The following is a 13,862-nucleotide window of genomic DNA, read 5'->3' on the forward strand; positions in this document are numbered from 1 at the left end:
ACACTGCTGGTTGAGGGAGGAAGTGGGTTGGGTTGGGTTTTTTTTGTATTGTCATCTACCCTGTTACCACCAACAACTCTTCATTTTGGGCAGATCACCCAACAGCGTGTAGATGGCAATAAGACTTCCATCACTATTGACAAGTTTGATTATCAATGTGTCATTTCGCTTATTTTAAAATTACCCGCAACTCAACACCCCACAAAAAATAATTTTTTTTGAAACCTCCACAAGCTATGAACTTGTCCAAGAACAACAAATGTTCATCTTGTAAATCCTGGCTGTGTCCCTTTCATTTGATTTCAAATTATTACACTTTCTGACTCCAGCTTCAGAGACTACAAATGGATTACTTGTGGTTAACATGCTTTGGCTGCCCTTACTTAGTCTTTGCTACCAGACACCACATTCGACATCCTACAGATCGACCAGCCAAGCAGCATGGTTTAATAACCATTGCCTTTTTTGGAAAAAAAACATGCACTGAAGCCTGATTCCTAGAGACTCCTTACTGATGTGGGTGAGGTGGCTGCTATCTGCAGCAACAAAAAGCAATCCGGATTGGGTTTTTTGTTGTTGTTGTTGTTGTTTAAAATGTTGATAAACAACATTGGAAATTCCAATTGACTCACAAGCAGCACACTTGAGCATAAAGGATGCAGTCAAAAAAACCAACCCGCCAACCCCCCCAAAAACCCTCTTCCTTCTTAGGCTTTGACAGTTAAGCCAAAGAAAAATGTTAGTACCACACAGATATATATATCCAGCACCCTTTAAAAAAAATAAAAAATTGACTAGCCCGAGACATCCAAAAGCAAGCCAGCCAATGCCTGAAATTCTGTAGTGCTGTCAAGATACTCTGTGCCAGGGCTGTAAGCATATATAAGCTTTGTGGCTGTGGCACTTTAAGAGTAATCTGAAGTGGTCTGTGTCTACTGGCTTAAGTAACATTTAGAGAACGGATCCTGCAGTATGCAGGGTTGTACGAGGGTGACCGCTGAGAGTAATTTCAAATGGAGTGAGCCCAGCAATATGGTTAGATCTGACTCCTCTGTCAGTCTACATGAAAATAAAGAGCACAATCAGATACACATTGAAGAGATAATGCAAGTTCAGAAATACACTCACAAAATACTCTGGTTTCTCTTCAGCTTGTATAAATCTTTTGCCTTTTGCTAAAGATTTCTGTGGGGAGGAACATTTATGACTTTCTATCCAATTTTGTGAGGCTTCACTTTGGTGAGGTTGGTTCTATTTTTTTTTTTTTTTTTTTTTTTTTTTTTAATAGGGGGGGAGGGATAGGTCAGTGGTTTGAGCATTGGCCTGCTAAACCCAGGGTTGTGAGTTCAAGTCATGGAGGGGGCCATTTAGGGAACTGTCTGGGGATTGGTCCTGCTTTGAGCAGGGGGTTGGACTAGATATTCTATGATTCTATGAAAATTTACAAGGCTTATCTCAGAGAATTACACAACCCTGATTTCTACATCTTTCATTTTCCTCTTATTTATTATTTTAAATATCTCTAGTTGATAGGATGAAAACAGAACCACTGATGTGTTGGTATAATACTAAGGTCTGGACTATGCTCTTGGTGCCTACAGATGAGCCCCGGGCTGCAGAGGCCTACACTGCTGCCTAGGTCCCCAGAATGAATTCGGCTGTTCTGGCCAGTGCAAAGGACCTGTCTTAAGCCCACCCCTGAGTTCAGGTAGTAGGACATATTTGGGAACCAGAAGGCTTGAATCGGCACCATAACATCCCTGACCTCACCTTGTGTCCCCATGGAGGGGTCAGCTACAATCTGTCCCTAAGCTCTTCAGTGCAGAGACTGTGTCTATCTGAGAGGAGTGCTCTGCACCCTGCAGGATCAAACAGAACAACTGATCCGGTACGTGAGCGCTATGATAGCGACACTAATCATTTCAAGTATATTGAACTCACGTCTGTAATCTGCCTCTGTCATATTTTAAGTGCTTCAGCACACCACCTGCTTTTTGGTCTACTATTGTTTCTTCTTTCCCCGTCTCACCTTCCCCACTTTGCCCTTGTGCTCTCCAAAACTCCATCACCCAACATTCCATTACCAATCTCATCCCCTGCTCAATTATCTCAATAAACAAAAATTATAAGGTGGGGCGGGTGGTTAGGGCACTAGCCTGGGATCTGGGTTCAGTTCCCTGCTCCACCAGACTTCCTGTGTGACCTTGGGCAAGTCAGTTAGCCTCTCCATGCCCCAGTTCCCCGTCTGTACAATAGGGATATTCATACCATACTGCCTCACAAGGGTGTTGCGAGGATACATACAATTAAAGATCTTGAGGCACTCAGATAATAAGATAATGGTGGTCAGATAAGCACCTTAGATTGATAATAAGCAACTAAAATTATATAGTTGCTTTCTAGAAGAGTGAGTTTAATTTAAAACACATTTATTAAAATAAGAACCAGCAGGATGCATTCCTGGCAAACCTATGTGATCACCAGATCTTAATTTTGTTATTGCCCTCACATTCATTCGCCCTGGCACCCCCACCTCCCCTTTTTTTTTTGGTCTGTCACTGCATCTTGTTTTATAACCAACCCTATGTTGTAAGTGCAGATCTCTGTATTAATTTTGAGCTTCTGTGAAGCACTGTCACCATAATAAATGGGAATCAGCACAAAGAAGCATTAAATAATGCCACAACATCAGGCAGTAATGTCATCATTAAGATATCCTCCGTATGCCTATCACTATAATTACACACAGTTCTGAAGATGGCATACTTACCCAGATTATTATGTGCTGGGGACATAGGATTTGGAGATAAATTTGGAGAACCTGAAAAATCAAGATGATAATGATTAAGCCGGTAACTGCATAGAAAAAACAGTATAACAGAAACATCAGTGCTGACATGGGTTTTTGGTTCTAAAGATCAAACCAAGGGCACTTATGTTTTTTGGTCTAAGAATATTGTGTTTGCTGCTTAAACCCAATGGATATATATGAAATATGTAAAAATCTTGGAATTCTTAAGCTTCCCATGCCCCAGTTGAACTTCATTCTGTAATCATGGAAAGCAAGACTTGCAGTTTCCTCAATGGCCAATTATTATTACTATCATTATGATACAAAGTAATATTGCTAAGCATCTTCATGCTGCTCCAGGTCTTCATTTACCAGAGACGCAATTTTCAAAACTGTGAACATAGGCATGTGTGCTTCATTTGCATATGCCATTAATATGACTGCATGTACCATCATGGCAACTACACACAAAGGTGACTACTTAGACAATTACAGCTTTGATTTTCTGTTTCCCTGCACCCTGTGTATTTATTTACACTAGTGCAAAATTATTGCAAAGTGAGTGTAACTCACTATCAGAGAAGCATGGTAGCATGTTATGCTCCAGGGGTTGGCAACCTTTGGCACACGGTTCGCCAGGGTGCTTACCCTGGCGGGCCGGGCTGGTTTGTTTACGTGCCGCGTCCGCAGGTTCGGCCGATCGCGGCTCCCACTGGCCACGGTTCACTGCTCCAGGCCAATGGGGGCGGCGGGAAGCGGCAGCCAGCATATCCCTCAGCCTGTGCCACTTCCCGCCACCCCCACTGGCCTGGAGCGGCGAACCTCGGCCAGTGGGAGCCGCAATCGGCCGAACCTGCAGACGCGGCAGGTAAACAGATGCTTACCCTGGTGAGCCGGGTGCCAAAGGTTGCTGACCCCTGTTATGCTCACTTTGCCCTGGTGAAAACTACCATATAGGTAAGGGCCATGGAGAATCAGGTGATTAAAGGTAAATTTACCAGCAGAATTACAATAGTTGTAGGCTTTATCATTCTAATTCTGTATGGAAAATATGCATATATATTTTGAACATCTGAACAGAATTTGTTCCAACAAAAAAAGGAGGCATTACAGTGGAGCTTTGCAAGAAAATATGAAGGCTTGGCAGGTATGAGCGCACATTGCAGAGCCTTGCCTTTCACTGAGCTCTGCTAGCTTTTTTTAAAATCCGTTCTTATAAAAAGAACAAAGTCCATGACATGTGAGGGAGTGGAAGACCCGCAGAGAGAACAGATATAGCACTTGAACATAAATTGGGCATTTATGGTATCTTCTCGGCCAACTATGTTCCAGTATTTTATCCCAAAAGGCCCTATTTACATTCCGGATGTCAACCACAGTACCAATAATTGCATGCACCAAAATGGATTGTGTCAGTAGGTTCACGTTTGATATGGACAAACAAACCCACGCTTGCCTTCCTCCATCTGTATCATTGTGGAGAAAGACTGTAAATCTGTCATTCCTCTTTTAGAATCCCACATGCACTCTGAAGTCCAAGTCATACACAGAAAGGGAGCTGACTGTGTGCAGTATCTGCATTAATTAGGCTCTGCACTCCCTTTGTTTGAATGAAGCTCATATTTGTGTACTTCTCTTTTCAAGCAGTAACCGTTTTAACCAGAGATGTGGCTTTGTTTTTCAACCACAGCTTTTACAAACTAAGGGACGGATTCAGCAACTCTTATTCACAAGGGTAACTCCAACATCAACAGGATGTCTTGGGTAAGGATTACTTATGTGAGTGAGGGCTGTAGGTCCTCATCTGTTTAACTACCTTGAGTTCATATATCTTAGCACTAATTCCAAGAGCAAATAATCTGATACACAGCCCAACAATACTGTTTAAATGCCACAGAGAAACTGAGAAGAAGGGGATTGATGGTTTATGGGGAAGCACTTGCTAAACACAAAGAATGCAGTCTCTGAACATCTCAATATTCATGGCCCGATATTCAAACACACTTACGTGGCCATTTGCAAGGGCGAACACTTGGTCTGATCGCACCATTGCTTTCAATGAATGTGCTGACTGGGTACACAATTTGTGCATGCATGCACAGTTCTAATAATAAAGACCCAGACTAAATGCTGACACTACAAACTTCTGACTGCAAGGAAAGGTGGGAGGCCAGTGGTCAGTGCTCCACTCTCCTGTTTACTTGTGTCTAGCAACTGGTGCTCTGGGGCATGGGAGTGCATGGTGAACCTTTTTCCAGTGGGTTTAAGGTGTGTTATACAGCGTAGGCTGCCCTGCGGAATCCAAACTCCATCTGTCCTGCACCATTTTTGCCGCCCCAAGCAACAACAACAACAACAAAAAAAAGCTACTCCGACTGCCGAAGCAACAAAAAACAAACAAACAACAAAAAAATCTACTCATCAGCACTCAAAAGAGAAGCCTAGATATAAAAATGGCCCCCAAACCAAAATCCTCTGCATGTTATAGTGTAACAAATAAATATGCAATATAATGACATATTTAAAAATACAGGGTCAGATGCCAAGGCCCTTAGTCAGGGAACTCTCTGGTGGCCTAAGAACTAAGTAAGAGTCTCAGGATTTGACCCAGAAAACTACAGGAAATGGCCAGAGATGACCCACCTGCATCCATGCTGTGGTTCATCTGATGGTCACTGGTTTCTCCATCCTCACTCAGGTAACCTGGAGGAGGTGTCTCTGGAAATCAGATTAAACTGTCAATTGCAGTTGATTGCAGAGTTCAGACATTATCAAAATAAATCTCTCTGATGTCTATTCATAGCAGACTAAGGAAATACTTTATAAAGGGAGAGGGAACACAAGAAGGTGAGTAGAGGCCATAGGAGGCCTTTTTATGATAACGGAGCAGAAATTCAGGATTTTAGTTTCAGATACAATTTCACAATGATTTTGCAGTTTTCCTTCCTCTTGTTTTTCTCCTCTCTGAATTGCACCTTCCTGGACCGCCAGTATAGATGAGCTGTAGGTCTATAATGGATACACGCCCTTATGCACATATACAGTAAGATACGCTAAATAGCTTTTTCAGATTCACAACGGCTTATCCAAATGTGAAATGGCTAAATTTTGTCTGAACCTGAATTTGTTTTCAGAAAGTTCTCTCAGCACTACACTCTACAATGTATTTTAAATCCATCCCACTGAGGGGGCAGAGCAGAATGTACAGCAAAGCATTTAAGCAGCAGCGCGTGCATTTTTGGCTGACGACAACTTTGGTTAATATACCACTGAGCTAAAATAGAGATTAAGAATGGGTTCTGTCTACCTCAAGATCTGAACACAATCTGGTTCAGCCAGTTAGGGAGCCCAGGAGTTCTAAAGGTTAATGAGGAGGGTAATGATGGAATGGAGAAAAACAGAGCTCAGCCAGTGTGCCACATAACCCTTGGGGCCTAATATTAAACCTACAGGACATATGTATCAGTCATTTACTGGGCAATAGGCCCTTTCTTCACCCTCTTTGTTTGCTAGATGGAGACCATACAGTACCTGGAATGTAGTTGCTTTGTGGCTCAATACCTGCCGGGAAGTTAGTGTTCTCTGGAATGGAATGACTATAATCGTCTAATGGCGGGAACTCTGCTGGAATCTCTGTGTGCCTTGGTACCAGCACTGGAGGTAAAACTGAACAGATGGAAAGAAAACAGAGCAGGACAGTGACATTAGCAGCAAGTTTATAACACGACACCTTACATTGACCCAACATGAAATATTGGAAAATGAGGAGAAACCCAGTCCTTGGAATAACATTCTCACACATGCAGGTAACTCCAATCAGCATTCAGAACTATGCAAGTGGCTCCAGGAAAGGCTAGTGGTGAAATATTACTATCTATTAGTAAGTGCTGACAAGATGTTTGGTGCTGTATAGGACACAAAAATAAAGACAATCCCTACCCTGAGATATTAGCAATTTAAGGGTACGTCTATACTTACCTGCCGGGTCGACGCGTAGCGTTCGACTTCTCGGAGTTCGAACTATCGCGTCTAATCTAGATGCGATAGTTCGAACTCCGAACGCGCTCCCGTCGACTCCGGAACTCCACCACCGCGAACGGTGGTGGCGGAGTCGACGGGGGAGCCGCGGACTTCGATCCCGCGGCGTCTGGACGGGTGAGTAGTTCGAACTCAGGTAGTTCGAGTTCAGCTACGCTATTCACGTAGCTGAACTTGCGTACCTTAGTTCGACCCCCCCCACTTAGTGTAGACCAGGCCTAAGAGAGAGTCACAGAGAAGACAAGATACACCAGGAGATGAAAAAAGAAAATTCTAAGTTAGAGCAGAGTTAATATTTTAGGGTCTCTGTATAGAAATCTAGGGCTGTTCTGCTGACTGACACGGAAAGATAGACCAGCGAGGTCCTATTAGCTACAACTATGGATATAAGAGAGAGTTTGAATCTCTCGGAGGCACAGGGAGCTAGGGACAAATAGAGGGTTTGTGCAGGGAGCAATCCTTAGAAACAGCTACACTCATCAGCAAAACCTGGCAGGAACTTTATTGTTATTTAAGTAAATAAAGAACACCCCAGGAAGAGAATTAAAGGTTGGACTCTCTCTATGGGCTTGTCTACACTACCCACTGGATCAGCGGGCAGCGATCAATCCAGTGGGGGTTGATTTATGGCGTCTAGTATAGATACAATAGATCAACAGCTGAGTGCTCTCCTGTCGACTCCAGTACTCCACCAGAACGAGGAGCGCAAGCAGACTCAACGGGAGAGTGTCAGCTGTCGACTTACCGCAGTGAAGACACCGCGGTAAGTAGATCTAAGTACGTCGACTTCAGCTATACTATTCACATAGCTGAAGCTGCATATCTTAGACCGACCCCGCACAGTAGTGTAGACAAGCCCTGTATGTGCACACAAATAATAGGTTTGGAGCTTGGCAGGAATGCAACCTGCTTAAACTTAGATTTTTTTGATTTTGTGTGTGCTGAAGTTTCCCTCTCTTCACCATAAATAAAGATGTAGATAGATGCATTATTTCACCACAAGAAGTGGGAGGGAGCTAGGGAGGGGTAGCTAATAATAGAAACCTTTTGGTTTTAAAACACCACGCATGCTATTTTTATTTTGTCCTGAAACTTTAAACAGATTCCTGCCCTTGCATGGAGAAGCTGAAATTCCCAGAATGTCCACAATACCTGGAGTCTCCACTCTTTGGTAGTGATAGGGGTTGACACAGACTTCATCTTTCTTCATGTTAAAGGCATACTCGCACATCTCCATGGCACGCAGCTCATGGTGGCTATGAAGGTCTGGCCAACGCCATAGCCGGCAGTAGATTACATGGGGAAGCCCTTTACGGTGGGATACTTGCAACCGGCCATCTAGTGATCTGCATTAAGAAAATAATGATGATAATGAACATGTATGTGTTTTGCTTTTCTTCATCTCAGAGATGTACAGTATTAAAGAAAACTGACAAAAGTTGACAACTGGGCTGGAACTAATGTATATGTAAAAAAAAAATACAGATTATTGACCAGGCTCTGGCAGGTGCTGTGCAAAGGTACCCAACAGGAAGGTTGCAGCTAGCAGCAGGAGAATGAAAGCTGCCCTGATCTGGCTCCCCTCAAAATCCAGATGCCACTTCTCTGCAATAGGAGCTGCAAAGAAGTATTCTAGGACACTGCCTAGATAGGTAAGGAAGTCTGGGTGTGTCAGTTTCTCTGACTCACAGATGGCTTTATTCATTAACAGCCCTGGGGCAGATCATTCATCCTCCTGGCAAGAACTAATTTGGGGGCAAAGAGAATGGTGCTGTGGGGGAGGCTGCTTCCTACCAGAACACAGCACATGAATGGTGCTTCTGAAGCATACTTACTTGGCCTATTGAAGAGACCCTTTGGATAGCTCTAAGAATTTGGCCTTACACATGTACAGACAATATGTTTTAAAAACATATTAATGAAAGGTTATAACTTTTAAAAAACATAAGAAGACATTATAGTCTATTGCATTGTGATCATCCACAATGCAGATGCCGAATACAATTAATACAGGCACTCACATTTTTAAATGCCAACAAAAAATTACTTTATGCCAATTTCCCACACTTAAGATGCCTAATTAAACAGAGAGGGGGGAAATTAAACCAGAAGACCTGCTCCACAGTCTGTAGGTAAGAACATGAAACTTCTATGTTTAGGGTTTTTTAAAAATTATTATTCCTACACTGAGTTGTCCCCAAAAATCTATAAACAAACAGAATTGTTTTCCCACTAAATCCTCTGTCTGGGTTCAGGAAGTAGTGATTTCCCCACCCCAAAGAGTTATAAACTAGCCTAAAAAACAGGGTAGAGGATGGCAGCCCAACAAGACTCTTCCCAATAGCAGTGCTAGCGGGACTGTTATAACATACACACACGTCTTGTAAACATCTTTATAACAAAGAGTGATGTAACAAGTAACTAATACTGGCTATAGCTGACCTGCACTTCGTTTAGCAATGTAGCAGAACTCACAGGTTGCAAATAACTGTATGCAGAAAGCCTATAAGGAATCTGTACCACCAAGGGGCCTGCTCTCACAGGTTATAAAAACACCCAAAACCTGTGATTATGTTACAGCCTGAAATATGGCTTAAAGCCCTAGGGCTTATTTATAGTATACACATATTTCTTTATGGTGCTCCTCAGTTATTATTTATGGATCACACATTCTCAATGTGCAAAAACAGAGCAAGGGTGTATCCCACTCTTCAGATTTTTCCGTGAAGGGGAGGTCAAACACTTGAATATCTGGCATATTTACCAAATCTCCTCTCAGGCTGAGCTTTGCTGCTAACAATCTGCCTCATTCCTTCTTAGGACATTTCAAGCAGGAAATAGGATTTTCAGGTGAAAGACTCAACAGAAGAAGGCCAGATATAAAATGTTTCTGAAGAAACGGGAAGGACTTGCATGTCAGAATAAAGTATTCTATCAAAACCCAGGTGACCAGGGATGGTATTCAGGCACACTGGGGGGCTTGATGGAAGGGAATCATTAGAAATGGATTTATCCAGATTCTAGAGCAACCAGTTCAACAAAATCTACATTACCTAAAGTTATAGGGCCTGACTGGGCTTCCAGTGAGATAAATGGGAGCTTTGGCATTGATTTCACTAGGGGCAGGATTAGATCTTTATTCTCCATCTACTAGTTGATGATAACGTGGAAAATTTCTAAGTTAATATCAACAGGTTCAAAATAATTATTTTTGCACAGGAGGAGTTTGTTTATTAAAGTTCAGCAAAGAAACAAAGGATTAAATCAGACCACTTTTTTTCACTTCCTCGGTACTGACAATGTATAAAAAAATCAGTGTGCGCTAGGAAGGACAAAGTTATTTAGGGTAGTTCACCACATCTGGATGGAGGCAAAGAACAGAGGGGGAAAATAGCATATAGATTATCACAATCATCTCAGTCCCACAGAAAGCATAATCCTGACTCATTTTCCAACAATTTCCAATTACTGTTGCCATTACAGCAGCACAGACAGATTAGATTGACATTAATAGCTGTCTGCTGTACAAACTGAAGGGGAAAGTTAATCCATCTGTTTCCTCATGCGTCTTTGCTTTTTCAGCAAGACTTCAAAGAAAGAGAGAAGGTCTAACACAGATAATGCACCACCTGGGATGACGGATGAGCAAGGATCATTCTCCTATACATTTGTCAGGATGGGACAGACTTTTTATACCTACAAGGTGAATTCTCCCATCAGTTGGAGGGAATATCAATCTCCTCCCAGTACTCCAAGTATCCTTGGTAAAAGATGCTGAGGAGGATAGGGGGAGGTGAGGTGAAGCAATGCAAATGAGTTGCCCTTGTATGTCTCAGTCATTTCCTGGATGCCATGTGAGAACACATGCAAACTTTCACAGAGTTTCCAAATATCCAACAAGAACAGCCAACAAAAATCCAGGAAAGCTGTGTCAGTCCCTGTTGCTTCCCCGGCCTGTCTGTACTTATATTCCCATTGTGGCAGTAAAGCATGTGGTATACAAGAGAGGATGAAGATACAGGGAGGAGGTTACGTTTATTTATTTATTTTTAAATCAAGTATCCTTTACCCCATACATGGGCCACTGGATTTTGTCACGTGTTAAATGAGAAACACGCTTGTGTACCCATACATGCACAGTGACTGGTAGAGGGCTTGAACCTGGCAGCAAAAGCCTTAGCCTTGCTGTCTAACTAAATTAGTAAAGTCTGCCAGATAACACTAAGTCCTTGTCTACACTACCGGGATAAGTCGACCTAAGTTACATTACGTGAATAACGTAGCTGGAGTTGACATAGCTTAGGTCAACTTACTGCGGTGTCTACACTGCACTGCGTCGACGGGTGATGCTCTCTCGTCAACTTACCTTTCTCTTCTCGTTCCGGTGGAGTACCGGAATTGACCAGAGAGCACTCTGCAGTCAATTTAGTGGGTCTTCACTAGACCCGCTAAATCGACCCCCCGCTGCACCAATCGCAGCGGCATCAATCTCCGGTAAGTGTAGACGTGGTCTAAATAGATGGCTTTGCCCTACCTGGAGTCAGCAAGAAGAGATACTAAGCCAATATCCTGCCTCAATAGCCATCTAGATGTTTAAACCATGGTACACTCAAACTCTGAATAGCTCTATTGCGATTATGTGAAACAACAACAGGCTAAAACCAGATAATTCACAGTGACTTCTTCTGAAGCTCCATATTTTTATTAGAATTTATGCAAGCTGTAGAAAGTGTGTTTGGTATCTGAAGTTACTTGCAATCTGAGTGCTATTTTTGTGATAAGAAAGGAGGAGAGATGGACCAGTCAAGGGTCTTATCTAAGGAAAACCTTTTGAAACAGAGCAGAATACATTTTATTTCAGAACATAGTAATAATGAAAGGCAATAGAGGGAGAATTAAGATATGCACAAAACACTCCTATGGGTTAATTATTTTTTCATTCTTGTGAAATCTCTCTTCAGCCCTCTCCGTAAAGGGATTTGGGATGAAAACAGCCCAATGGTGTCTTCTTGGGAAGAACGCCAGCTGGGTTGTAGGGCAGGCTTGCTTCTTCTGTTGCCCCATCTGATACTGGACACTGTCTGAGACGGGATACCAGACTAGAGGGACAGATCCAGAATGCCAATTCCTATTTTCTTATGACTGAGGGGTTTACTGGGCTATAAACATGTTGCTCAGTAAGCTACCACAATCTGCTTAGCACTTCGCCATGTGATGCACTGGAATGATCCAAACAACATTCAATTAAATTCCTGCTACACTGGTCTAAGTTGCTCATGCAAAAAAGATATACTCAATGCACCATTGGCTTCCATTTTGTTTTTATCTAGTTTATTATTTATTACTAGTTTCCGGCAGCACCCATAGCGTGCTAGGTACTGTGCAAACATAAAAGAAGGCACGGTCCCTGCCATGATAGGACAGAGGCAAGCCTCACTACCAAAAGAAGCAGGACTGAGGAGAAGATTACCCGTATATCCTCCCCTCAGTGCTTGGATGATACTATGATGCATGGTGGGGAAGTGATTACATTTGTGACTCAGATGGGAGGAGTTAATCATTAGAATTTCTATCCTTCTGTGGCACCACAAGCTCTGTGTGAGTCTTCTCCCTGTGCTACTTTCATCCAATTCAAATGCACCAGGACACAGATAATGCTGTAATGCATCCTCAAGTATTTCTCCAAAATGCTCCTTTCTGTAAAAGGGTTGGAAGAAACACATGGTGCCAACTAGCAGGAGCAGATGTCAATGACTAGAAAAAGGCAGTGGCTTTTGGAACAGCTAACTGCAACAACACAAAGCCTTTTGTTTTTTAGCTTGCTTATTTAACAATGCTTTCCAGCATAGGAGGTCTGCAGCCTGAGGCATGCCTGGTTTGTACTAAGTAGAGTTCTGGTTGGTTGATATGGAAGGATATTTGGAGGCTGAAGCACTGAAACTGAGGCTGTAATTGGAACATGGGAGCCCGATTACCATACTCAACGGAAGTTTACTGGCAACCCGAGGAAGTAGATGTCTCACACACACAGAGTAGATCTCTCCACGAAGCAGGTGCCAAATCTCCCTCCCCCCATCCCCACCAGTCACCTTTCATAAACCGTAACCTCAACTCTAAGCCTGAGATTTTCCAAAGCTGCCTAAGGCATTTGGATATCCAGTTCCTATAAAAATGAATGGGATCTGGGCATCCAAATCTCAACCACAGTGGCCATTGTCACGGCAAATATATTCTCAACTGAAGTGAAGACAAGTGTCCATCGTGGCCTTTCTCCAGTTCTCTGCTAAGCTGCTCCCTCATCTTCCATTTAACCAGCCTCTGCTGAGCAGCTCTCCACTTGTAGATTGACTTGATGCCAGCCAGGATACTGTTCCACACCCATGGCTACTTCACAGGATCTTCTTTCAGTGCTCAAGCTCCTTAAATGAGGTTGTAATGTTGGGTGATTTTCTCCAAGTGCAGTACCATTTCCTGTGGCAGGAAATTATGTTTGCTACCATTGGCTGCAGCTGAACCTGTAAAGTGTCCCAAAATTGTGTGGTGGGACTAAGCAGCAAAGGATGTGGAAACAAAAGTCTCCTATGACGCAGAGATTTTAAAGGTGGAGCTTTATGTGGTTATTCCAGGCTGCTGCCCAGGAGCAGCACATTTTGGTCTACCCAACATAGCCAGTGTGTATTCACAGGCAGCAATATAAGAATAAGTGACAGTAATACATGTGAACTTGAGAATGGACCGAGATGTTTTCCCCCATGGACCATATCAGTCATCTAATAATTAGTCATAGGTGGTAAAATACCAAAGAGGGAAATGAGATCTAGATTCCAGAATACAGTCACTACATTTGTATGCCTGAAGAAGAGCATAAGTTACAGTTAACACAACTGCCCAGCGGCATCACCAGAAGTAATATTTTAGACCAGTGTTTCCCAAACTTGGGACGCCGCTTGTGTAGGGAAAGCCCCTGGTGGGCTGGGCTAGTTTGTTTACGTGCTGCGTCCACAGGTCTGGCCGATCGCAGCTCCCACATTCC

At 42.9% G+C, this 13,862-nt stretch overlaps 1 protein-coding gene and 1 non-coding gene across 8 annotated transcripts in view; one reads left to right on the forward strand and one right to left on the reverse strand.

The window, feature by feature from the left end:
- SMAD3 (SMAD family member 3) overlaps positions 1 to 13,862 on the reverse strand; it is a 376,021-nt gene that overhangs the window by 19,730 nt on the left and 342,429 nt on the right. For all 7 annotated transcript variants that reach the window (XM_044980014.1, XM_044980016.1, XM_044980012.1 and 4 more), the window contains 4 exons: positions 7,982 to 8,175; positions 6,323 to 6,457; positions 5,435 to 5,509; positions 2,771 to 2,821 (listed from right to left, as the gene is read on the reverse strand). In XM_044980014.1, coding sequence (XP_044835949.1) covers positions 2,771 to 2,821; positions 5,435 to 5,509; positions 6,323 to 6,457; positions 7,982 to 8,175 — 455 coding nt within the window. The remainder of the gene's footprint in view (positions 1 to 2,770; positions 2,822 to 5,434; positions 5,510 to 6,322; positions 6,458 to 7,981; positions 8,176 to 13,862) is intronic.
- Positions 1,132 to 1,247, forward strand: LOC123344774. Its single transcript, XR_006572654.1, has one exon. It is a non-coding gene; the product is annotated as a U5 spliceosomal RNA (small nuclear RNA).

Source organism: Mauremys mutica, chromosome 11 (genome assembly GCF_020497125.1).
Source record: "Mauremys mutica isolate MM-2020 ecotype Southern chromosome 11, ASM2049712v1, whole genome shotgun sequence".
NCBI classification, from domain to species: Eukaryota; Metazoa; Chordata; order Testudines; family Geoemydidae; genus Mauremys; species Mauremys mutica.